Genomic DNA, 25,626 nt, shown 5'->3' on the forward strand with positions numbered 1-25,626 from the left:
AGGCTCACAATGGAATCCCAGAGCAGTTCAGCCGGGTCAGAGGGGGTTGTGCTGTCTCTTTAAGAACCCAAGGGTGTAGAGATCAAAGGTGTGGGTGAGTCAATTACAATTCACATTTGCTTCATCCATATGTTTGGGTATTTGAAAAGCTTCAATAGTCACCCATTTTATATCTCTTATGCCCATTGATTTGTTAATCTGACACTTGGTTTCATCTGAATAATAATAGCTGTCATTCAGAGTCCTCAGTGTTCAGGGAAAAGTCATTTCACTTGGGTTGTGCTCTAAGGCCTTGGCAGACTGGTCCACGGTGCTCTTTATGTACAAGGGCTTGAAGGACCTGTGGATAATTCAGCCCCATGGCTGGCTCTGGAAGGAAATTGGCTCTGAATGAAAGCAGAGAGGGATGCTGGAGGTTGCTCAAGGGCTTTGGCACGTGTAGTTTTACTCGTGAAGTCCTTCCTGGTTGTCACCATAGCCATGGACCTGCCATGGCAGTGCATGAGGTGTGAGGAGATGGCAGGGTTACACACAAGGACAACCCAAGCCATCAGAAATGGCAAGCAGGCCCTCTTAAATAGTGCCTGAGTGCTATGGACTAGATCAAATCATTGGTATGGCCATGTGAAGTCTCTAATTATGTGAATACCTTTTTAATGAGAAGCAGTGCTTTGCATCTGTTGTACTTGCAGCAGAGAATCTCCACCAGCTGAGCCTGCTCTTTAAAGAGCTCTTGGCTGGGTGTCATTGACTGTTTATGACCACGCCAAGATCCCAGGTAATGACTGGGCAGAAAGGCAGTCTGCAGACAGACCTGCTCCTTCATGTTTCCCTAATTGGCACCTGTCTCCCTCCTTCACTGGGAATTTCTCTCCTTCCCAAGGCTGGTTTGGTTCCTTCTGTTTTACCCCGAGTCCTGCAGTGTCGTTGGGGACACAGGGATCTGGTGGCACCACAAACCTGCAGCCTGATTGCCTCAATGGGCATGCTGGATTTTAGTCCTGGAAATTAATTGTATTTTCTCTCTTGGATTCTTGATGTGAGATGTCAAAGGGAGGGGAGAGTCAGGAAGTTCATCCTGGCCTGACTAGAGATGTTGGTGGAATAAATCTTATTTTGGACAGATGTCTCACTGCCCTGGTCTGTTTGCCACAGAGAGATCTTGATTTTCAGCACTACTTCTTTATGAGAGCAAATCACAAATCCATTAACAAATGAGTTGAGGTGACAATCCCATTTGTGCTAAAATGCATTTAGGGATCAGTACTGAGAGGATCACCGGTGTATTAATTTGCCAGGCCTTTTGTTCCAGTGGGTGGCAAACTTAGCTCATCCCAATGAGGGTCACACTGACCTGGCCAGTGCCCAGATTAGTGATGGTTGGGGTTGGTGCCACCCTTCCCTTCTGAGAAGGAAGCATGAGACTTTCAGAAGTTAATTAGGTGTTTCAGCTGAGAATAAAGTCTAAACCAATTTTAAATTCTTGACCCACTCAATGAGATGCTAAGGGTAGTGAGCAGCTGGTGAGTACAGGACGTGCTTGGTTGGTTGAGCACCCTCCTGGTTTTCCTCTGATGGGTTTGTTCTTCCCTGCTGTTACTGGCCATGGGAAAGGTGCTCTGATGGTCGGGGGCACCCCCTTCCCTGTCCCACAGCTGAGGAGAAGCCTCAGTGCTGCACAGTTCCAAGGCTGGTTTGGGTGTTGCTGAAGAGGCAGGTGGAGTCGTGCAGCTGAGGGTTGACAGAACCTCGTTGGCATTACTTGGCCTGTGAACATATGTAGATGATCAGAAAGGGCAGGAAAACCCATAACTTTCTTTCTTCATAATGAAAATGAAAAGCTGACTGTTTTCTGTGCTGTTGTTTTGAAGGTGTTTGCTGTTCAGGTGGTGCTGGATGCCTGTTGGATCCCTTTTGGTGCAGAAAGTGAATTCCTGGAGATTCTGCATGGCTTTTTCATAAAACTGTAGATGTAAATGTGTCTCAGGATTTGTTTCAAGCCTGGTCTGGCCCTGGCCACCCTGTGAGATCCCTTCCCAATGCTGTGGAAGGGCTAGTGGTCTCTGGTTCAGATGTGATATGGAAGTTGTTCCAGAGCATGTCAGTGCACAGAGAAGAGTGCTGCTGGGTGAACAAAGTGTCCCTGCTCCCCCTCCCTGCTTTGTTATGTCCATGGTGAGGAAGAGGAGCGGGAGCAGAACTGCCCCCAGTCCCTTTTTGGGGCTCTAACTCAGCACAGTGTTTCAAGCCTGACTTTGGCTTGTCTTACTGCAAGGTTAGACAAATCACGGGGGATACTCCCCCAGCATGAGTTATGATCCCAAGGGTGAGAGCTGGGGTATCACTCAGGTCTCCAGAGTCTATCAGGAAGCTTTTTTCTCTAATCATGTCTGTAAAGACCCAGAGCAGGAAGGCTGGGCTTAATTAGGAGAGATGTGTGTCAAGGTGGCAAACAAAGTCCTCCCTGTGCAAATTCTGGGCCACTCATGCAGGTGTTTTACAAAAGGCAACATTATCAGTGTAACTCGTTACCTGCCCATGCAGGCACACAGATTAGGGCATTTGTTTCTGTGTTGGGGAAAATACAAAAGACCTCTCAGCAGGGCTGTGATTTATGAACATTGCATTAGGGGAACATGGTCTTAACTGTATCTTGCTGGAGTGGCTGTTGACTTGTATTTCCTTTTGGAGTTGGCTCTTTGCTGTGTGGGTTGAAGTTTTTTTCCCTCTTTCTAGCAGAGTTGGAGCAGGTGAAATGTGGTGGCTTGGCAGTGCCCCAGAGGAGAGGCAAGGCCTGGGAAGTTCATGTCCTTGTAGTGCTCTCCTGGGTAGAAATTTGTCAGGTGTTTCTCAGTGTCAGCAGGGGTGGACCAGGGTCAGCCACTCACATTCAACTGCCTTTTGGTGGCTGGAGAGAGGCTGCTGCCATGGTCACTACAGGGTTACTTAACCAGAAAGTTGATTTATGAGTGTGTGCCATACAAATCTATATCCATATAACTGGCATGGACCTGCACCCTAGAATGGCTCAAACCAGAGGCTGTTTCTGTTGAGCCAGCTCCTTTTCTGGGAAACTGGCAAAGTTCCCTATTACAGCACGGCTACAGAAGCAGTGTGGCAGTGTGTTGCTGCTGTACAGATGATGGGGGGGTAGGAGATGTGACCATCTCCCCTGCATTGATTGCACCAGATGTGCTCTCTGGGTCCAGACCGAGGTGTACCCTGCTCGCTGGGCTCCCCACCTCCAGCATGCAGTGAAAGGAGTCCCTGGAACAGGGTCTGGAACAGGAGGTACTGCAGGGATGAGGCTGGTGGGATAACCTCCTGGGGGCTGCCTGGATTGGGAATACCTGCAGGTGTCCTAGCCAGGGGCAGGAGCCTCAGGGTGCTCTGGTGTCACAGGTGGAATGAGCCAGGAGGATGTTCTGGTCCATGTGCAGCAGTTGGTGGTTCGACCCTTGGATGAGTTCTGGTGCCACTTGGTTTGGGCATCTAATTCCTGAAACCCCTGGTGCTCCTGGGACAGCAGCAGAATGCCAATAGGCTGTACTCTTTCTGCAGTGCCAGCTCTGTGTGTCTCAGTAGCCACTTCTGCCTCCCCCAAATCCCAGATCCTCACACCTCTGGGGCTTAACCTGATCATATTGCTCCCTTAACTGCAAGAAATTATTTTCCCAAGACCTAGGAGGAAGAGAGATGTCTTGAAGACCTGTAAGGAGCAGTACTCCGGGTGGTTTAAGTCTTTGAGAGGATTAGTGCTGTTGCTACAATTAAGCGAGCAAATTGGTGGCTGTGGAAGCTGTTTGGGGCTGTGGACTCGATGGCTGAATGTACCACCAGTACTGGCTGGTGCTCCTGCCACACCGGGGATTTGTGCCTGAGCCTTGGTGGCAGAGAAGGGGTGAGAGGGAAGAAGCTGTGGTGTGAGCAGTGGGCATTGGTGCCTCTTGGACATGTCTGAGTGGCTGCTGTAGGGCAAGAAAGCTGGCAGCGAGGTGTAGGCTTTGGCTGGGACTTGTGGGGACAGCCCAGTTATTCTCCTGATGGAGTTGAAGCCAAACCCCGGAGATTAGTCTCTGTGTTCATGTGGACTGTCTTAATCCCACATCCTCTGCTGCAGGAGACCTTCCTGTCACCTGGGTGCCATGGATGTGTTTTGGATATCCCACCCTTATGATTTCTTCATCTGCTTTTAAGCCTCTTCCAAGACAGGCTTCCTTTGCTTCCTTTGCACAGGTCTACTCTGAGCGAGCAAACGCCTTGCAAGATCTGTGGGGTTTTTGTCTTTTTTGTCTCCACAATTAAGCCAATAACTCCAGACCCTGACTCTCTTACTTTGCTGGCTTTTCTCTGGACATAACATTCTGTGCTTGCAGGTGCTTACCCAGTCCAGAGGCTGGTTTCAGCTTCTCATGAGGGCAGGATTGGTGCTACTAAAGTAAAGCTGGGTTCAAGAATTCATGTCTCTGGTGCAAGGATGTGTTTAACTAGCACTCTTCAAGAGCAGAACTTTGTCTTGCAATGAGTCTGTAAGTGGATCTATCAAATCTTTACATAGTAGGAGGTTAGTACACATAATGTTAACTCTAGGCTATAAATTCTGGAGGGAGGAGAAGTTGCTGGTCTTTCTGGTTGCAAAAGAGTAAGAGGCAGAGGCAGTCCAGAGAATTTATTTTTTACCAAGAATGAGTTGTAAGCACTGAAATCTCTCTGGATGCCTAAAATTCTTCCTCTTTCCTCCCTTTCAGACTGTTGTCTGTTTAATTTATTGAGAAAAATGTTTCTACAGCTTTGCAATAAACTCTCGCACACTGTGACAGTGATCTTGGCTCGTTTCAAGCCTGCAAGTGGCGCAGCTCTGGAGCAGTTTCTGATTTCCCAGAGCGAGCAGAGCTGAGCTGCTGCTCCTGGGGCAGGGCTGGGGACTCACACTGGGGCCCTCCAGGTGCCTGAAGAGAGGGAAGAGGATTACACCGGTGCAACTGAGGCACTCCTGCAGGGAAACATTCCAGTTAAACACTCCAACGGGGTGTATCAAGAGCTGACATGGAGCAGGAATAAAGCACACCGTTTGGTGTAGACAGTTGGTGCTGCGATCTGCTGATAAAGGGGCTTTAGTCCCAGTTTGTCAGTTAGCTCAGTCATATTTCCTGCTGAGTTGAGGGGATTTTTCCCCCTTAAATCATGGGTTTCACAGAACTTCCCTCTCCCTGCTCTGCTGTTAAACAAAACCAGTCTTTTTGTCCTTTTTGAGGGAAATGGAGACAGATTAGAGTTATCTCACACGGCTTGACCGGTGGCAGCACAGCCCGGTGATGCTGGGCAATATTCTAAAGAACTCACCCATGAACAGCAATTAGCTTTTAATGGTGGCACTGCCGCCTGCCCGGGGCTGCCGGAACAGCACCGGGAGCTCTTTGTGGCCGGAGCGGCACCAGGGGGGACCCTCGGCCATGAAAGGGGAGCGGCGGTGACCCAAAGGGATAAGATGCTCATTTCAGCCCCACCCCCTTACCGCGCTCAAAAGCTCTTATTTTCAGAGCAAAGCACTATTGAAGCATCGGGACAATGGAGCCCAAATCCTGCTGGGGGAAGGGAGATGCTGGCAATTGCGTCTTTTGTTGCTTTTCCTTCTTTATTTGCCTATGGCCTCCCCCATCCCACCCCTCCAAGAAATCCACATAGATGCTCGCTAGTTGATAATGAAATCACTTTCTTGGGACCTTGCTAATAGGATTATAATTATTACTGGAGATGGACTGGAGTGAATAGAATATTTACCATTTCATCTTAAATTATTGTAAATCCCTCCAAAGCAGCCCTTTGATATGTAAAGTGCTGCTCCTCTCCCCCCGGTGAAGATAATTATTTAGTGGAAGTTCAGAGCTTTTAAGTATGGTGGGGAGTAGAAAGAGGCTTCCGTGTTTACATAAAGAGAAGAGGAGGGCCTGTGTAATGAACTGGGGATGTTGATGAATATCTTGCCTGGCTCCAGCAAAGGAGGAGGGAAAGTTCTTGCTTAGCAGTTGTAATATCTCACATTGTTATTTGGGCAAGAGGTAAAAAAAAAAAATGGAAATTTAGCTCTTCCTAATCCACATCCCTGCAGCCTGTGTTCAATTGGTGCATGACCTACCCAGTGGCAGTGGCAACATTCTGAGTTTGTTCTGTAGAGCTGGAGGAATTTCTGTTGGAGGAATGACCAGGTAGCCTGGGCATCCTCAGCCTGGCAGAGGGATTCCTTGGGGAAGGTATGGTGCTTGCCAGATGTGCAACTAGGCTGGAGATGGAGGGAGGGGTGGACTGGTGAGATGGTGCAAGGACTGGGGCTATGGTGTGAGGGCAGGGGCTGGTGAAAATGGGCAAAGCAAGGAGCTTTTCCTTGGATGGGCTGTGCATGCAGAGGTTCAGGAGAAATCGTAGAATGTCCTGGGTTGGAAGGGACCTTGAATATCCCCTTGTGTCATTCCCCTGCAGGGACACCACCCACTAGACCAGATTTCTCAGGGCCCCATCCAACGTGGCCTTGAACACTTACAGGAATGGGGCAACCACCTAGACAAGGGGTTGGAAGAGAGATCAGCTGAGGATTGTTAGGTGGATGAAGTGCATCAAGCAAAAGAAGGCCTCTGGAGTTGAATTTGGATGGAGGCTGAGAAAGCAGTAGGGGACAGCATGCTGCTTGCCCCATTCCTGCTCTGCCCTTTTCCTCCTCTGGCTAGGGCTGGAGATCCCCAGGCCACAGGAGAGAGGGCCACAAGGAGAGAACTGCACCCTGTGGGCACGTTCATGTCAGTGTCTGCAAGGAGGGTGCCCTTGTCTCCGCTTTCCAGGGTGGTCTCAGCTCCTTGAGCCCTCCCTCCCAGAGGCTGCCCTGCATGGAGCCTGAGCTCAGGTAGGAAGGGGGATTGCTCCAATCAGCCACCTCCAAGGCCACCTTCGTGCCCTTGCAGCCTTTGCCAAGGAACAGGCATGTCCCAGGAGCCATGGTGACATCACCCATCAATGGCCCAGGAGTCCTTGTGCAACCTGGGCTTCTCTATTGTGCTTCCAGGTCAAAGCACAAGCCTGCTCTGTGCAGACAAGACTCCCACCAGGTGTTTCTGCTGATCTAAGTTATTCCTGCTCTGTAGGTTGCAGCTATATGGTACACCATATGTGGCACTTTGATATAGAAGGCAGCAGCCCTGCAAGGGATGGCATGTCATATCTTGGTTATGAGACTGCTTCTAATTAACCCATTTCATCTCATGCAGTAGGGGAGGCATGTGGGTGAGAGCTGTGTTTTGTCTGGCACAGGGTGGGAGGCTGCCTTTGCAGCAGAGGCTGGTGGAGCTTGTTGTACCCATCGCTGTTCCCAGAGGCACAAACCCTCCATGGATCAGGCCCTGCTTTGTCCAGGTTGGTGCGCAGGTGCTGCTGCAAACTGTCTGTTCAGCTCTGTGCTGGGTTAGCTCCTCATGTCCCAGCATAGAGAGGGTCAAGCCTCTGTGGTGGCTCCTAGGTCTGATTTGGAGGCAGTGACTTTTGAAGAGGTGAATAAAATATTTTATTTAGGAAAAAAACCAAACAAACCTAAACCCCAAAAATATCCTAAGCCATGATATTTGCTGTGGTGTGTTGCCCCCTCCTTGGGGCACTTCTTGCTTTGATTTGCCAGAGCTGTTTGGTGTGTCCTGGCTGTGCCACGTGCAGTGGGGACGAGAGGGCCATCTGCCACTGCCCTGCACCTCCCCACTCCCCAGACCTTTGATGGAGCTTTTCATCAGCATCAAAGGAGCTTAGATCAGGCTCCTCAGCCACACCAGAGTCTGTTGCTGTGGGGCACATGGTGATGCCACCCATGGCCACCAGCTCTTTGGTCCCATTGAAGTCCCAGAGCACCTTCATCACGGGTGCTCTTCACACACAATTACTGTCCTCTCCCTTCTTTAATCCCCAAAATTCCCCAAAAAGTGAAGGGCACCTAGCAGATCTGGGGACAGGGAGCAAGGAGAGTGAGAAAAACATTAATTTCAGGCCGACGTATTTTTTCCTCCTTTCCCTCCTTCTTCACCTACTCCTTCCTCACCCCCAAAGTTCATTAATTCCCATCATCTGGTTTGTGTAATCATCGTGGCGAGTGTTCAACGGAGCTGGATAGAGTTACATCCATTTCAAAAAGGCCGAGGCTGGTTCCCAGCCGTTCCCTTTTATTGTTGTATAATTTGCCAACCCAAACAACAGACTCCTGCTTGAGACAAAGGCACACATGTTGCTCTTACCACTGGTCATAAAAAAAGGAGAGACTGCCTGCTACTGTACAGGTCTGTGGTGCAACAGCAGCTGAAGCCAAGGAAAATTTTTTGTAAGATGATGTATCAAATAATAAAGCAGCAAGCACTCACACCCCCAAAGAGGAATTTGCTACTGCTTCTCTCTACTTCTTCCTCTTCCTCCATCTCCCTCCTTGTCCTTTCCCATTGCTGTCACCAGAAAGCAGAGTCAATGCCAAGCAGGTAATTTTCAAGCCAGTTGACCTGTGTGCTGGTGGCAGGGTTTGTGGTGCAATTAAAACTATTTTATTTTATTTTATTTTATTTTATTTTATTTTATTTTATTTTATTTTATTTTATTTTATTTTATTTTATTTTATTTTATTTATTTTATTTTCTTTTTTTTTTTTTTTTTAATTTTATTTTATTATTTATTTTTTTAATATTACTTTAACAACCTTTCCCAGAGCTGGTTAGGTCCTTGCTTTTAAGGAGCATTGCTGGCATCCAACAGTTTTGTGATCAGCCATGGAGGCAAAGGGGCCTGACAGGGTCGGGAGGGGACCAGTGTGGTGGCCTCAGGAGCTGAGCTGGTGTTTTGATTGATGAGCATCTGAGCTCTTGCTCGTGGTCAGGTGCCAGTATGTGCTACAGCTGTGTGGTTTTGATCCAGCCCCTGGCTGCTCTTGCCAGCACTGTACATTTTTCCTGCTTTCTGACAGCAACATGCTGCCTTGCAAAACTGGGAGCTACTGGGTATCACCTTGGCAGAGGGGATGAGCTGTAAGGCAAAGCTACCACCAATGGAGGTACCACCCCATCCTTCCCTGAGTGTCTACAGCTCTTTTCCAAGATATTGGAATTAACTCGCTCTGCCTAAATTTATTTATTGATATGGGGAGGAGAGAAAAGGCAGAGAAGCAGCAGGAACTAGAGTGAGAATGGGCTGTTGCAGTAAAGCCCTCCTTAAAAATGTTTCACTTAAGGTGACAGATGGACAGATAGACTGCAGTGTGAAATGAGCCCTTTGGCTTTGGTGGGATCCTGGCCCGAGCAAAGCTGAACAGGCCCATGCTGAGATGGGAACAGGGTACCGAACTGCCCCTGGGGTGGGGACAAGGCAGAGGGAGATGCAGCATGCTGGAAAGAATCAGCTTCTGAGGGGATGTAGCTTTAATCTCCCTCATCTTCTGCACTTGGTTCCTCAGAGCTGTTCCAAGACTGAACAGACCACTGCTGGGTCTGTTTTCTTTTGAACCTGTAAATTTAAAATGCAGAAAAAATCTTAAATTCATCATGTGCGTTAAGTTGTACCATGTTCTGGGTTGTTCTGTTACTGGCTGTACTTTAGCTTGGTGTCATTTTGGATTTTCAAACCCTCTGTCATTACTCTGCAGGCTAAAAAATCTGTTTTCCCCTAGGATGGGAGAACTTTGTTGTTTACTATTTGTATTTCTATTCACCTTCTCACCATAACTTTTCAATCTAATTTATGCAGTTTCTTGGGAGGGTTTGGGGGGCACTTTCCCATGAAAAAAATCAGATTGTCAAAATTGGGTTTTCTGAAAAGGAATCACTTTTTGCCTTCTTGAAACATTAGTGAGGAATGGGGCAGAAACTGGTCAGAGATAGGTCAGATGCTTTGTGTGTGCAGTGTTGGGCTGCAAAGCAAAGTTTGTGGGTTACAGACATGAATTTGGCATAAATGTGGCTGATGTCCTGAATAATTGGACTTGCTTTTCCTCACGTTTCCCATGTTTTCCTTGCTTCTAGGGAACAGCTGTGGGGGGAAAGTCTAGAAATTCTGTGCTAAAGTGGTTCTTGCTGTATTTGCTGGCAGAGCTGCTGTGGAGACTGCTGTGAGTGCACTGCATCTCCCCCAGGAGAGTTTTATCCCCTTTGCCCAGGGAAACTGAGGAAGCACAGAGCATTGAGCAAGTGTGGTGGTGTGGAGCAGAGAGGCTGGAGACTGGAAGTGCCATTGCTGCAGCTGCATCACAGGACAACCCAGTTTTAAGACTTACCTGTGGGACTCATTACTTGAATTTGTTGGAGCAGGGGGAGCATCTCCCAGAGTGGTGCTGGGTGGCTCCAGGGGCTGGATAGGAATCTACCCAGCATGAAACCTTCCTCGGAAAGGCAAGCCCATGGCTCAGCTCTGGAGCTCCTGCTGGGCAGCAGCACACCTGAGTGAGCTGGGCCTTGGCTGGGCAGCCTGGGCTGGGCCCAGGGCAGGCAGTGCTGGCTGCAGCTGGGTCAGCCCGGGTTGGCCCTGCCCTGGCTCCGCCACAGCAGAGGGTTTATCCCAGCAGGGGCTGGCCCTGGCAGGAGGTGCATGGGGGGCCAGCAGACGTCCCCAGGGATAAAACCAGACACCACAGCTGTGCTCTGCCCTGCACTGGTCTGTCCTACCTGTGGCAAATAAGGCAGCAACAGGTTGTGGGGGTCCTCTCACCCCCCTGGCATGTTCCTCCTTGAGAAGTAGCGGCAGATTAGCCTGGAGCCCCTCTGTGCGGACAAAAGCTGCCACAAAGGGCATTAGGCTTCAGGATTGGATTACCATGTGGCCACCTGTCATCCCCACTTTGTAAATTTATCTCACTCTGGGTCTGATTTTCACATTGGAGAAGTTTGCGCCTAACCCCCCCCCACAAAATGCCCTGCCCAGTGCCTTTCCAAGCAACAGCCTGGCTGAGTTCATCTTAGTATCCCTTCTTATTCCAGGCTTCAGAGCTGCGTGGGGCTGGGGATTAGGGCTGTTTGAATGAAGAGAGCCTTTATTACATTAGTTTAAGTGGTTAATAGGTAAAGTAGGCCAATCCATCTTTAGACTAAGCCTATCACTTCGCCTACGAAGGGTGCAGGCTTCACCAAGGAAATGTTCATTAAAGGAAAAGCTTTTCCTCTGCCCCTCTTGACATGTTAATAGCTCAGGGTTAGGGGCTTGCTCTTTGGCTGTGCAAAATTCATAGCTGTGCAAAATTCATAGCTGTGCTCACGCAGCAGCTTCCTCCCCTTGCTGGGACCCAGCTGTGGCAGCTCTGCCCCAGTCAGCAGTGCTTTCTGGCTGGGCTGGCTGGGGAATCAAGGATGCTGGGAGTCTGCTGGTGCTCCTCATCCTCGTTTCCTTCTTCCATGCTCAATAAGCAAGTGCCTCGTCCCTTCCCAAGCAGGGAAGTGGGGATGGAGTTCAAATGACAGGTAGAGGCAGTGATTTGGTGCTGGGACTCTCTGCTGTGGGATATTCTCAAGGCCAGAAGTATTTGTGGGTTTGAAAGGATTAGACAGTTCATAGTCACTATGAAATAGGATGATTTGGATGCAGATGCTGTCTCCAGAGGTCTTTGAACTCCAGGTTGCCAGAAGGCAGGAGGGATGGCTTGCCAAGGTTTTCATGCTGTATTTTCTACTACAGTTTCCACTATGGCCCTCAGTGGTGTCTCTATCCAGCCCTGGGGCTCAGTTGAGCTTTCTGTTTCCCACAGCCTGGTTCCCTCTCTCATCTCCCTTTGCTCTCCTGTATGGACAGCAGTGGTAGCTGCACCTCTGCCTTTCTCACCTTGTGTCAGGCAGTGCTGGCAGGAGCTGCCCACATCTCCATGGTGCCTGAGAATCCTCCATGGAAACAGAGGCTCCACAGTGGTCACAAGCTGCCTGGGGTGATCTGTGCCCACCTGAGCTGAAAGCAGGTTTCTGCTGGACCCCACTCCTTTCTCCCAAGGGGCTGCATCCTGCCAGGCCATCGTGGCTCCTCACCATCACAGCTCCTCTTTCTCCTCCCAAAGCAGCAGCTGTAGTTTAGCATGGCCCTTGCTGCCCCAGGAGCAGATATGCTGAGGTCTGGATCTGGTCCTCCTCCCACCAAAGTGTATGTCCAGTGTGTTGTGTTGGAGCTGCAGTGCTCTGCTGGGCCAAGTTGCCCTTCTCCAGCTGTGGCTTGAATGGGAATAAATTATTCTTCTTCTTTCCACCACTATGAGTTCAGACCAGCCAATGTACCAGTTCCTTCTGTCCCTGAGGCTCTGCTGTCTCTGGCTGCCAGGATGATGGATGGTGCCTCTGTGGGAGATTATGGAAACCATGGGAAAGCTCCCACAACTGACATGCCCATGCAGTAAAACTTTGCTTTCCTGGATGTGGTGTTGTCAGAGGTTCAAACGACCTCTATGGGCCACAATATTTGGCTTCTCTTGCAGCTGTCATTCTTTCATGCAGCCACTTTACAAACAAAGCAGATTCTGAGACAATCTTGAGGGTCTCAGTTTCGGGCTATGCCTGGCACCCATGTGGTAAAATGAAGGCAGAGCAGGGGCCCAAGGGCTGTTTCTGGTGGATCCAGGCCTTGTACGTGGGATGAAGGTTTTGCTTCTACCTCTGCTCACCTCAGCCCATGTTGGTCAACCTGAGGGCAGTAGGTGTGTCAATGTGCCTTGTTCTGCTTTGCTTGCTGTGATGGGTCACCAGCAAAATGTTCTTAAATTGCCAGGAATTTAGGCCCTCTCCAAAAATAACAATCTGGGAGGTTTAGGCTTGCCCAGAACTGAATACTTTCAGCCACAAGTGCAGTGTGGGCCCAGGAGATGAACTGCTCTGCAAAGGGGCTGATGCCAGGCCAATGGATGCCTCTTAGGTAAAGAATTACTCCCTGCTTTCTTCCACTTATGGTGAGCTCCTCTGTATTTGCTGAAATGCTAATTAAGAACCTGTGTTTCCCAACTGAATCAACTGACTTGGCACTCCATCCCCAGCAATTTCCTCCTGTTTCACAGCCCTGCCCTATGCCTTTCTTGTGCAAGGAGGGGAAAAATAAACCTTGCATCATTCCCAGGAGACTGATAAATACTGGCTGTAGTAGTCCTGGAGGAGAAATCAGTCCCAAAATGCAGGGCCCCATACAACCAGTAATCCAATGAACCTGACCTAAAGCTGAAGGGCTTCAGTGGAACACGGGCGACCTGAGAATGTTTTGGGAATCTTTCTCCTCTCTAGGCAGGTCCCAGGCCATTAAGGACTTCATGGGTGGAAAACAACCTCTTAAATCAAGCTGAAAAGCAGTTGGTGGCCAGTGCAGGATGGAGAACTTGGGTTTAATGTGGCTGTAAAAGGGGACACACTTAATGAGCAAATGTTGAAATCTACCTCAGCCCACGACAAATTTAAGAGTTGCTCTGAGTGTTATTGACTGGTCCTATTCTGTGACAGCATTATGGGGTTGCAGAGTTGGCCAGAAAGGCGAAGGATTAGTCAGAGTTTTATTCTGGTTGCTGGTTTTGGCACACATACTAGCTCCTGCCTTCCAGAAGCTCTCACATCCCAGGTATCTGGTAGACCAGCGTGATTTTTATCTGCATGTGAAACTCCACTTGTGTGGACTTGAAATCCCAGCCTTCAGGGTTGCCACCACCTCTGGCCATGACTGGAGGTTCCAAAGCTGATATCCCTTTCCTCCACCGTCCACCTCGTCCATTGCCACTCCGACCTGGGTGCCATGCAGGTCTGGCACAGGGATTATCTCCCACCTTGGCGCTGTGGAGAAGGGGCTTTATGGGCAGCCTGTGGGCACCCCTCACAGGGAGGATGGGGGTGCAGCCCCTGGGTGCCCCTTGCCAGTAAATACATTGCACAAAGCAATGCCAGAGGCTGGTGAAGTAAAATACCAGGTACAGTGTGAGCTCACCAATGGTTGCATAAACAGCTACTGACCAAATTTCATAGACATGGGATGATTTAGGATGCAAACAGACCTCTCATTCCTGGATCCCCTGTTATTTGCCCTCAGAACAGACTGGTCAGCTTTCTTCCCTTGCATTCTTAATAAGGGCAACCATTGGCTTTAGCACAAATTATCAGTGGCTGTTTTAATTGCAAGAGCCTTGGTGATCTTTGCTGTGGAAGCATGAAAGCAGTCAGGGAGGAGATGGCTGTGGGAGCAGCCTCTGTGTGGTGTCCCATGGCTGAGGGAAGCACAGCTTCAGGCTTGCAGATCACGCTGGCTGCTTATTTCTCTGTGCTGGGTGGATGCTTTGAAAACTTAATGAAGTTTTATAACTTTAATTTTGTACTTGACTCCCCTTTTGCCTTTTCTTTTCAACTGTCTCTCAATCGAGAGCAAATGAGTCCATTAGGGCTATAAAGGGAAAGAACTGGCAAACAGTCTAAAATATTTTAGCTGGTCTAGTGAATAATAGGAAAAAATTACTCTTCCTGCTTCATGCCACTTCCATCAATTCTGCAAGCTCCCTACTCTTTCCCCATGTGGTCAATTAGGAATAGGCAGGGAATAAGGTGGAATTGCTGGAACCTTTAAGTTTTAAAAGTACTTTGTCCTGCCCATGTGCTGAGGTTGTGTTCTCCGCAGTTGTACCCCATATCCTGACCTGCTGTAACCCGTGGGGCAGTGCTGGAGTGGGGTTGTCCTCATTATCTCTTGGACTGGGATGTGCTGAAGATGCCACGGGCAGCTCTTGATGCCCTTTCTTGCTCATGTGAGGAACAAGTGATAGGGAATAGTAAAGCAGGAGGAGAAACTGGATACAAGAGGACACCTGTGAGTGAAGTCCTGCTGTTGGGCAAGCCAGAGAAAAATTGCACCGTCTTGCTTGAATTCGGAAAAGTTTTGCATTTGGAATGCTGAGGGAAAATGAGGTGAACATACTCCAGTGATCTCCTGCTTTTCCGCTGTACCATCCTCTCATTCCCACGGGGAAATGAGCTCTGGATTGGGGCTGAGGTCTCAGTGGTGTAGTCATGAGCCAAAACAGCCACCTCAGGTGCAGCTCAGGACCCATCCTGACCAGTCTAGAGCTGGTGTGGTACATTCAGCCATGGTCCAAGCACAGAGTGTAGCTCAGCTAATCCACTCATTAATAACTGGGGGATTACTCAACTGCATTTCTAATACAGTGGCCTTTAATAATAATCCTCCCTTAATCCCTAAATCAATGGGAAATGGATTTGTCTGTCTGATCCAAATGGCCTGTGAAGGCATTCTAGGGAGAAGAATTCTTGCGTATCTATGTGTGAACATACCTGTAAATGCATATGGATATTTTTGTTCCTCTTCCTTGCCCTTCTGACCCATGTCTGTGCGTTTTGCTGGCAGGGAGCTGATGCCCAGGACACTGGAGGGGCAGATCACCATGGAGAAGACCCCCAGCTACTTTGTGACCAAGGAGGCGCCAGCCCGCATCTCCTCCATGAGCAAGGGCACCAAGCTGATCGTGGTGGTGCGCGACCCCGTCACCAGGGCCATCTCGGACTACACCCAGACCCTCTCCAAGAAGCCTGACATCCCCACCTTTGAGAGCCTGACCTTCAAAAACAGGACTACAGGCCTCATAGACACCTCGTGGAGCGCCATCCAGATCGGCATCTACGCCAAGCACCTGGAGAACTGGCTGCTGCACTTCCCCATCGGGCAGATCCTCTTTGTCAGCGGGGAGAGGCTCATCAGGGACCCCGCGGGGGAGCTGGGCAGGGTCCAGGACTTCCTGGGCCTCAAGAGGATCATCACGGACAAACACTTCTACTTCAACAAAACCAAGGGCTTCCCGTGCCTGAAGAAGGCGGAGGGCAGCAGCAAACCCCACTGCCTGGGCAAGACCAAGGGCAGGACCCACCCTGACATCGACCAGGAGGTGGTGCAGAGGCTGAGGGACTTCTACAGGCCCTTCAACATGAAGTTCTACCAGATGACAGGGCAGGACTTCGGCTGGGACTGAGCCTGGCATGGGAAAGTCCCCTGTTATTACTTGCCCAGCAGGGTTTGCTTATATAAAGAGATATATATGTATGTAAAATGTACAGAAATCTATTTTATAATAATTTATTTTTAATTCCTAAGCAATTAATTCACTAAGCTGCCTAACCGCACTGGCTAGAACGGTAGCCTGTAACCTGTTTAACATTCCACGGTGTTTAATTCTAATGTCTCTCCTTTCCTTGGTTTTTTGCCCTTCTTCTTTCTCTTTGGTTTGGTTTGTAACAGACAGTGCTTCCACTTTTCCTAAACAAAATTTGTATTTAAAAATCAAAAGGAGGGAGGGAGGGAAAGCACAAGTTTATTTTTGTTACGGGTATCTGGCCTTTATAAATGGTTGCTTTCCCTATTCCAGTGTCCCAGTCTCTGCTCCGCTGTTGTGCTCCCTCATCCCACATTTTTCTGGCTAGTTCCATGGCCCAGAGGGGTGTTTCTCTGGGGTGGGTGGGAGGAAGGCTGGGCATCCCTGCACCCACATACCTCTGCTGAGCAGCAGCATGTTTTCCCAGTGGCTGTAAGCCTGGGAACCCCAAGCCAAGGGCTCCTGCTCAGGATTGCCAGGAGGGCAATGTGCTCTTTTTCCAGCAGACAAGCTGCAGAGCTGGTTGCATAGGCAAAGCTCTCAGTACAGTTTTCCTTCCTGCTTTTTGTCCAGGAGGTTCTTTCCCATAGTCCCTCTATGCATTTAGAATCTTTACTGCAGGACAAATGTAAAATGCTGTGTCTGTGTGTGACATGTGTGGTGCTGGTCAGAGCGACTTGCAGAAAGTGTTGCTCCAGGGACACCCATGCACACCAGGCACTGCTGGGAGATGGAAGTGCCTGCAGCACGTGGAGCACCCTCCATCACCAAAGACACCAGCAGAACCACTGGGAAAACCTCAGGTGCCTGCCTGGCATCGTTCCCAGCATGCAGCATGTCCCAGGACATGGCACAGGCACTGTTACCTCCAGCCCCACGGCCGCCACAGCACGTCCCAGTACGTGAGACTGGGGAACATCGCCCTTAGCCCTCTTAATTCCATCTTAATTCTATCTGTGGTCTCTACCAAGGGAGAAGTGCTGCTTTACCAACAAGGGTGAGTCTGTAGGACGGCAGGGGGGAATCTGGGCATGCTGGGGTTGGGGTACTCCTGGCAGTCCCTGGGTGCCCTGGCTGAGCAGCCAGGCAGGACAGGAGGCTGCAAACATGCAACCATTAACCTGAATGAAATCCTTCTCAGATGTAAGCACTTGCTGTGGGACTCCGGGACAGGTTAGGTCTGTCCTGAGAGCTCTACCAGTGTTCTGTGAGCCCAGGAGGTCCTGATAAGCACTGTGTGTGTCCAATGCCTTATCACTGCTGTCAGAGGGTCTGCCAGCTTGACTGCAACACTTCCAGGGCAAGGTGGCAGCAGAAGTGATCTTCTCACTGAATGTTTAACAGAAAGAGAGCTCTGATGTCTCTGGGCTTGTTCTCCCCACTCCTCATCTGCAGCCCTGAAAAGATGCACTGCAGTGAGCATCACCTGGTGTTGCTGTGGTAGCACTTCCAGAGGCAGTGTGAGTGAAACTGGAAACAACAAAAGCACCAATGGGTAGAACATCTAATTTCATATGCATTGCCTATAGAAATCCCTGCCCTGCACCTCTCCATAGTTACCTGTAGCTCCCCCTTAGAGCTGCCCATTGTAGCTGTGCCCAGCTGTGGTGGGGCGCATTCAGTGTTGTTTCCCAAATGTTTGTTTTACTTTTGCAGCCTCCTCACTCTAGCCTGCCCCTTCCATCTCTCTGCTGTGGTGCTGGGTGATGAAAATGTTCCTTAGAGCCTGAGCTGCTCTGTCTGGGTCTCGAGCTAGTCCTGCTCCAGCAGACAGAGCAAAGAGCACAAAGAGCAGACTTGGCTCTGGGTCTGCTGCAGGTGCCAGGGAGCTGCCCTTCAGAGCTCTGTATAAACCTGAGGGCTTCTGGCCTGCTCAGCAGTGTCACACCTCCAGAGGGATTTAGGGACTCACACCACCATGAGTGAGTTCACCCATGAGGTGGAGTGCATGTGCGTGACCTCAAGGAAAGGGAGATTTTAAGCATAACAGCATCAGGCTGAGATGCCTACAAAGCAGGATCCAAATCCCTCCTTGGGGTTTGCCTCCAAACACATGTTCCCACAAACAGGGAAGTTCTCCTTGCCCTGAGCCATTTCTAGTGCAGAAATGACACTTTGGGCCAATGCAGTCTGACTGCAGAGGGTTCAGGTGGGATGAAGGACCTGCTGGGCTCTGCAGGTTGACAGCCCCTGCTTTCCCTCTGTCCTGCAAAATCCAGCTGCAGGCCTAAGCAGCTGGGTGGATCTATGCACTTTTGAGGGGTTTGGCTTCAGCTCCAGCCAGGTCCCTGGCTCTGTCTCCTGCTGCTGGACAGGTGATGAGTGCAGGAGTGTGTCTGCTTTATCCCAGACCCTGCCACTGTTGGGTGACCGAGGGGAAGGAGCTGCAGGCATTAAGAAAATGCTTCCTGGTGGAAAAACAAGTGATTTTTGGTTCTGAAAACCTCAGTCTTCCTTCTAGCAGCTTATGCAATGCATGGAAAGAAGCTTGACCTCTCCACCTGGCCCTTGGTGAGCTCCCACCTCCCCGTGTTTCACTGGTGGAGCCTCCAGGACCTGTGTGCTGGCATGGGCTCCTTTCCAGGCGCTTCCCCGCGGAGTCTCTGCCGGCTGCTCAGTGCCTGAAGAGTTCTGCATCCCCCTGCAAGTCTTCCTTGCTTGCCTGCAAACAAGTTTTTAATATCCCAATGCCTTCCTCAGCTGTACAGCAGAGTGTGGGCTTAATTTGTATAATCAAGCCCTTCTGCAAAGAACTCTTGTGGAGCAAACTTGTTGGAGAGTGGAAATACAGAGAGTGAGGAATAACACTTCTAACCATAAGAAAATTTTCTCAATATCTTTCATAATGAAGTCTGCAGTACACTTTTAATGTAAAAAAGCCTTACCTAACAAATATGACAATGAAGGTGAATTCTCTGTGGTGTTCATCTGGTTGCTAATATTGGAATTCGTGCTTTTTTTTTTTTTTTAAATACCCCCCTTATTTCTTTTAAATTAAGCTTGGAGGTGTGATTAGAAGTTTGATTGGTTGGTTATTTTTTTCACATTGTAACTTTAATTTATGGCTGAGTTTCATTCAGTCCTTTATTCAGAAGTGCAGTATAGCTATTAGTGATGTGTTGCCTGTAACATGGTTCTATAGTCCAGTAGCCAATTTGTAAAAAAAAAAAAAGTACAAAATAGAAAGGAAAACAAACAAAAAAAGCCACAAAAAAGAAAAGAAAAAAAAAAGTATATGGAGTATTTTGTGGTATGTACAACACAAATTAATTTTACACAGAGAAAGATGTTTCTAGGAAAATGAAATTCTGATAATTCATACTATTTGTATGAACAAATAAAAGCTCTATTTTCCGAAGCAGTAGGCACGGCTGTGTTCATTCAGGAGGGCTGGATGTGCTGTCCCTGCCAGGACTGTCCGTGCAGCTGGGCTGGCCCAGGGGCTGTGGAGAGCCTGGGGAGGGGGACACGGTGCTGGGCCAGGGCTCCCTGGAGCTGCTCTGGAGCCAGGGGCACGCAGAGGTGTCCCAGTGCTGCCCAGGCAGGGCTCTGGGGGCTGCCCTGCCCTGTCCTGCTGGGCACACCCATCTGGGCATCCCCTGCTGCACCCAGTGCCAGCTCAGGGTCTGGGGCTGCCCTGTCCTCCCCTGCTGGGCACATCCATCTGGGCATCCCCTGCTGCACCCAGTGCCAGCTCAGGGTCTCAGGGACTGCCCCTGGCCCTGCTGCGAGCACTGGATGGGCTCAGGGATGCTCCAGGACAAACTCAGTCCTTCACAGCTGCAATGGGGAGCCTCTCCAGTGCCAAGTTCCTTTTCCAAAGCTTTACTCTCACTGTAGTGATGCTGATCCAGCCTCTGGGGTCAGTGGTTGCTGCTGCTCCCTCAGCATTTTTCGGCATAAAACTTCATTACCACAAAATTCAGAAAGTCCCAGGCCAGTGCTATACCATGCAGCACCTGAAGAATTAGATTTATATAATGTACCAAATGCCACTAAAAATGAATTTAAATAATTTCATTTTTCTTTGCAAGCCTTGCATCTGGTGCAGAGTAATTGATGATACTCTTTCAGATTGTTCATTTTTCAGAGACCTTCTAGAGAAGGAGTCAGAAGAGAGCAAAAGATTTAATTTAGCCATTTAGGAAGAATTTAACCTGGAAACCTCCAGCTGGTCCAGGGATGTAATTAGTTGTTCCCAAACTCTGGCAATGCTTAAACTCTATAGGTGTCTCATTTTTAAAATATGTAGATTTTACTTTAACATTCCCATGTAACTCTCAAGCAGCACAGCTGGATGACCTCAGCTTGATGGAGTTGAGCTGTTCCTTACCTCATTCTCACCTCCCCTTGATTTCATTCCAAACCAGGTGTGAATGCCCCAGCAGATGTCAATCCTGGAGGCAGCCTGGATCTGAGTTCACCCTGATTTTACAGCAGCTCATGGAGCCCTGTCCCTCATTTCTGCATTTTATGTGAGCTGCTCTGTTCTGGGTTGGAAAGCATGTGGGTGCCGTTCCTTCACAGGGAGGTTGGTGCTGCAGAGGAAAGGGAAGGGGATTCCTCGAGTCCTTGTGGGGTTCAGCATCTACCCTGTCCTCTGCATATCCCTGAAAACTGTTCCCAGGTGTACCTGGGCTTGTGGATATTGTGGATTCATTCCCCAGTTTGGTTTGGGGACCATTCTCAGGTGCTGTTTGGCAAGAGCATCCAGAAGACAAGGATGAGGATGTCTGTGGCTCATGGGGGCCTAGATACAGAGAAGGGTTTGCTCTGAAGAAGACGGGCTGAAGGGTCTACTTGTAGATCTGGAACCTCAGCTGAAGGAGGAAGTTCCTGAAGGCAAATGGATTGATGAAGAGGTAGGTGAGACTGCTGTGACATTGCTGCTAACCGTGGTGATAGCCAGTGGATTTACTTTTTCTCTTGGCTGATACAAGAAAGGTGAGAAACAATTTCTTTAACATAGAAATCAAACAGGTCTCCAGGTTGTGCAAGTGAACGTGGCATTTCTAGGGGAGATGCTTGGGCTGATGGCAGCATCCCCGAGAAGCATCACCTTGTAGAGATGAGAATAGACAGAGCAGGGAGAAATCCACCTGAAAGGGTGCAGGCTGCTGCCAGGAACATCTCTGTGCAGCACTCAGGGAGTGTTGAGCCCTCCCCGAGGAAGGTGAGGGAAGGGTGAAATGACAAAGGATAATTTGGAGAGCATGTAAGCACTAGGGAAAGATCTGGGGAGGGTCTGTGAGGGCAACAAGTGCTGGTAAATGTTGGAGTTGAGTCCATGCTAATAAAGACATTGAAAAAGTTGGTAGATTTCATAGGTAGAATCACATTTATTGAGCTTTGGGCCAAAATGATTCATTTTAAAGTACCTTGAAGCTTGAGGTTTTCACTGGGGGCCGTTTTCAGGAAGATATCTTTATTGTATATGTGTATTCTCCTTGTGCCCAGTGTTCAAATGTCTGGGAGTTTGTGCTGCTGGCAGTCCTAGATCCCCAACCACCAGAGCATTGCAGTTTTTGTTATTTTTTTCTCCCCTTCAAAAATGTTACCTAGCCACTAAATCTGTCTGTAAATTGCTTTATTCGAAGCTAAACTATTATCCTCCAATTTCTCTCTGTGGTTAAGAATCATGGTGTTAAAACTTTTCCTAATGCATATATTTAGAAAGGTAGTGGCTAATTGGTTATAAATCATTCAAACATTTCTGTGCAAGGCAATTGTTCAGCACCTTGTTAAATGGCTTTTTTATTAGAGAGAGGAATATCTGTGTCAAATGTTAGGGCTGGTACCTTCAGCTGGGGTAATAGCATATGACCATTGCAAGTCCTCAGACCTTCCTGTAAATGAGGATATCCCCACCCCTTTATTTACAGATTAAAATTAATTTCTTTAAGACACCTGATTGTTGCAGAGTCCTGCAGCCTAATTCACTGTGAGAGCAGGTGGTCCCAAACACTCAGCAGGCTGGCTGGTCTCATTGTCTCTGAGCTCTTCTCACCAAGATTTTTCTCTCTTTTCCTCCTGCTGCTTTCCCTGATTCTCCAGCAGACTATGATTCAGTCCTGCAGAAATTTTAGATCTTGACTTCTGCTTCTGCAGTTTACTCTTTCCCCCTGAGAAGGGTCTTACAAATAGGATTGCAAGAATCAGCCACTCTCACTGGAGCAATTTGCTTGAGAACTGGAGAGCATAGTCCTCCAGGAATGCTATTTGCAACTATTTATACAGTCAGCTCTAAATGTGAGGTTTAATTCATGCTCATTAAGTCCTCTGAGAAGCTTGATGAGCAGCACTGCAGCAGTGCTAAGGGTTCCTGGCTATTTGAGCTGCTCACAGCAGCAAAAGCATCACCGTTTTTCTTGCCTTGATCTTTTCCCCATCCCACCAGGGACTGGTAGGGAGAATATTGGTACCAGCTACCTCAGGAAAAATCTGGATATTGGTCTTTTGCCAGAAATTACAGGCCATGTGCTGGTAGCCACCAAAATGCTAAACAAAGGGATGAATTTTCAAAATAATATGCTCCAAAAATGGCTTGGCAGAGAAAATCCAATTGGCTGCTTTGACATTGAGGTTATTTAGCTGGGAATTGATGTGTCAAAACCTTAAAAGCTACACCAAAGAAAATTTAAGAAAGCGCCATGATTCCAGCTAATTAAGTAATGTCAGCCAAATATAATTTATTTCTCACCATCACTCATGTCTACAACAGAATTATCTCATTTTTGATTTCTAATGACTTACTCTCTGTCATTAATCTGGCCATGAATTATTTTTATATAACTTTTTGGCATTGAAACAAAGATTTTTTTTTCTTTTTAATAAAGAGAGAATCCCTAGATAATTCTGCATCACCCTTGAAAGGGGGCAGGGAGTGTAGCTTAGGTTTCATGGCACAACTCCAGCCTCCCTTCCCAGAAACTCCAGTAGGCTCTAACCCAGGTCTTACCCAGGACTGCAGCTTATCCTTGCTCCCTGTGAAATTCCTTCTAGTATCACGCTGCATGTTCAGGCTCTGGTTTGGGCTTTTAGTCTACCAAAAAAGAGGTCTTTTCCTGAATTTTTCAGGTCAGGGAATTTTTTCGAGTGCTCTTCACTGAGCATTACTGGCTTTTCAGTTTCTCCTAGGATCCCTGGCTCTTCTCATAGGTACAGGGGATTGCTGAGGTTTAAAATTTGGCTCCTTCCCTTGGATCATGCACAATTCTGTCCCAGGCATGTGTCTCCTGGTTATTGGAATTGTTTGTATTCCTGCTTTACTGCTTTGGTTTGCATGTTTGTGTTTCCTAATGGTTTGTTTCTTCAAGTTCAGCTCGTTTCCAAGTCCCTGGAGCAAGTCCCAAGGATGCTCCCAAGCAGGACTGGTTTTTTCATCCAGTACCCCACCTCTGATCCCAGCTAGCTCCAAGGGCAAGGAGATGAACCTTTGTTTCCTGCTGCTCATGGGTGAAGAGGCTGAATCTGAAATGTGGAGGTCTGTGCTCTGCTGGGGTTTCTGTTGCAGTGAAGCCCTTGAGCATAACCTAAAGGCACCAGCAAATACCCTTCATGTGAAAGGACCAGTCCCAGTACAGAGCAAAGAAACTCTGGTGGTTTAGAAGGGCAAGAAGGTGTTGGATGCTTTACATACATTTGGCCTGACCTCCAGAAAAACCCCAATGTTTCCAAGCACTTGAGAAGCAGAGCCTGCTCCCCTCAGCCACCAAGAGCTCTGCATCTCCTGCGGGAGGAGCTGCCTCTTCCAGCCAGCCCTGACTGCTGCAAGGGAACCTGGCGGGCAGGGGACACAGCAGAGAGCCAGGGAGAGCAGCAGGAACCTGGCGGGCAGGGGACACAGCAGAGAGCCAGGGAGAGCAGCAGGAACCTGGCGAGCGGGTGACCCAGCAGACACCCAGGGACAGCAGCAGCAGGGCCAGGAGCGCCGGGCAGGCAGGGTCTCAGCTGGCAGGGATCTGCTGCCTGCAAAGGGCAAGCTGGGAGGGAGCTGCAGGCAGCAAGCACACGGCTGGAGGGGAGTGAGGAGAGTGGCAAAGGGAGCACTGCACAGGGACAAACATGGCTTTGCTGTGTCCTCTGCGTGGGCTGGGGCTGCAGCTTGGGCTCACAGCCATGTGGGCAAGGAGGGAATGGCTTCAAAGTGAAGGAGGGCACATTTACACTAAGCATTAGGAAGAAATTCTTCCCTGTGAGAGTGGTGAGGCCCTGGCACACGGTGCCCAGAGAAGCTGTGGGCAGAGAAGATGTGTGCCCCATCCCTGGAAATGTCCAAGGCCAGGCTGGATGGAGCTCTGCACAAGCTGGTCTGGGGAAGGTGTCTCTGCCCGTGGCAGGGAATGTGGAACTAGGTGATCTTTGAGGTCCCTTCCAATCCAAACCATTTCATGATTCTACATCCTGCATCTCCATCTGCATGGAACAATACTGTATTATTTTTCAAGCCTTTGTATCAAATTCCAATGTGGAGGGCCCAATCCTCAGTTTGGTATAAATCAGCCCCATTTCACATGCTGCAGCTGAAGTTGCCTGAGTAATTTCAGTGGTTCCTGTGGGGTTTATGGCATCTGGTGGGACCTGCATTTATGGAGCTTCTAAAATACCGAAAAATCCTGAATTAATTCTGAAGCAAAAAATACCTTATCCTGAATTAATTCTGAAGCAGCACTTGGATACTACAGATGGATCCATGCGTATCTTTTTTTGCTGTTCACCACTTTCACTCTCCTGTTTTAAAGTTTAAATAATTATGTAACATGGGAATAAACAGTAAATTCAGGAACAGCTTATAGTTTAGCAAAGATTGAGTAATTCTTGTCAAGAGCAAGCTGGCATAGCTGTGTTGACTTCAAGGGAGCAGAATTGATTGATGTTAACAATGTGCCTGGCCCTGTTTCTCCAGATGTTCTGGTGAATGCCTGCAGATAATGAATCCTGTCTGGAAATCTGCTGAAATTTATGAATATTTGTGGGATAAAGATGTTGTTACATGGATTACTGTGACCTGCTCCAGGCATGGCTCAGTGCAGGGCAAGAAGCAGCCCTGCTTGGTGAGGCATAAATGCTGCCAGAGACCCCAATTCAGCTGTGGAGGACAAAGCTGTTGCAAGCACTGCTGCAAGTGGATTTATCAAGTGAGCGATTGTAGCTTGCTCTGTGTGTGTGTGTGTTAGTGTGACATAAACATCTATTACCTTCATTTGTAAAACTTCTCCTTGGCTTACCTCAGGGCAGATACTTCTGAGAGCTCAATTACAGGCAGTTATAGCTGCTTGACAACACTTCCGGCACAGGGCAGGGCCGTGTCCCTGTCAGGGGCAGATCTCTGTTTATTAATGTACTGACATCAAGCAGTGCCTGAAGTCAGCTGGGAAACTGCTGAGCTTCCCACAGGGATGGAAAGAGATGAAGCCTGCAGTGTGAGGTCCTTGTGGCTGTGCAGGAATTTCCAAGAGGTCTTTGGTCACCTTGAATCCTACTGGGATGGAAGGACAGCTTCCCTGTGGAATGGTCAGTCTCCAAAGGCA

General features: G+C 48.8%; 1 protein-coding gene across 1 annotated transcript in view; it reads left to right on the top strand.

Moving 5' to 3' along the window:
* HS3ST3B1 (heparan sulfate-glucosamine 3-sulfotransferase 3B1) overlaps positions 1-19,454 on the top strand; it is a 29,935-nt gene extending 10,481 nt beyond the window's left edge. Inside the window, exon 2 of the mRNA XM_064728693.1 lies at positions 15,358-19,454. Within this exon, the coding sequence (XP_064584763.1) occupies positions 15,358-15,976 (619 nt within the window). The 3' untranslated portion in view covers positions 15,977-19,454. The remainder of the gene's footprint in view (positions 1-15,357) is intronic.
* The last annotated feature ends 6,172 nt before the right edge of the window (positions 19,455-25,626 follow it).

This window comes from Zonotrichia leucophrys, chromosome 18 (assembly GCF_028769735.1).
Source record: "Zonotrichia leucophrys gambelii isolate GWCS_2022_RI chromosome 18, RI_Zleu_2.0, whole genome shotgun sequence".
NCBI classification, from domain to species: Eukaryota; Metazoa; Chordata; class Aves; order Passeriformes; family Passerellidae; genus Zonotrichia; species Zonotrichia leucophrys.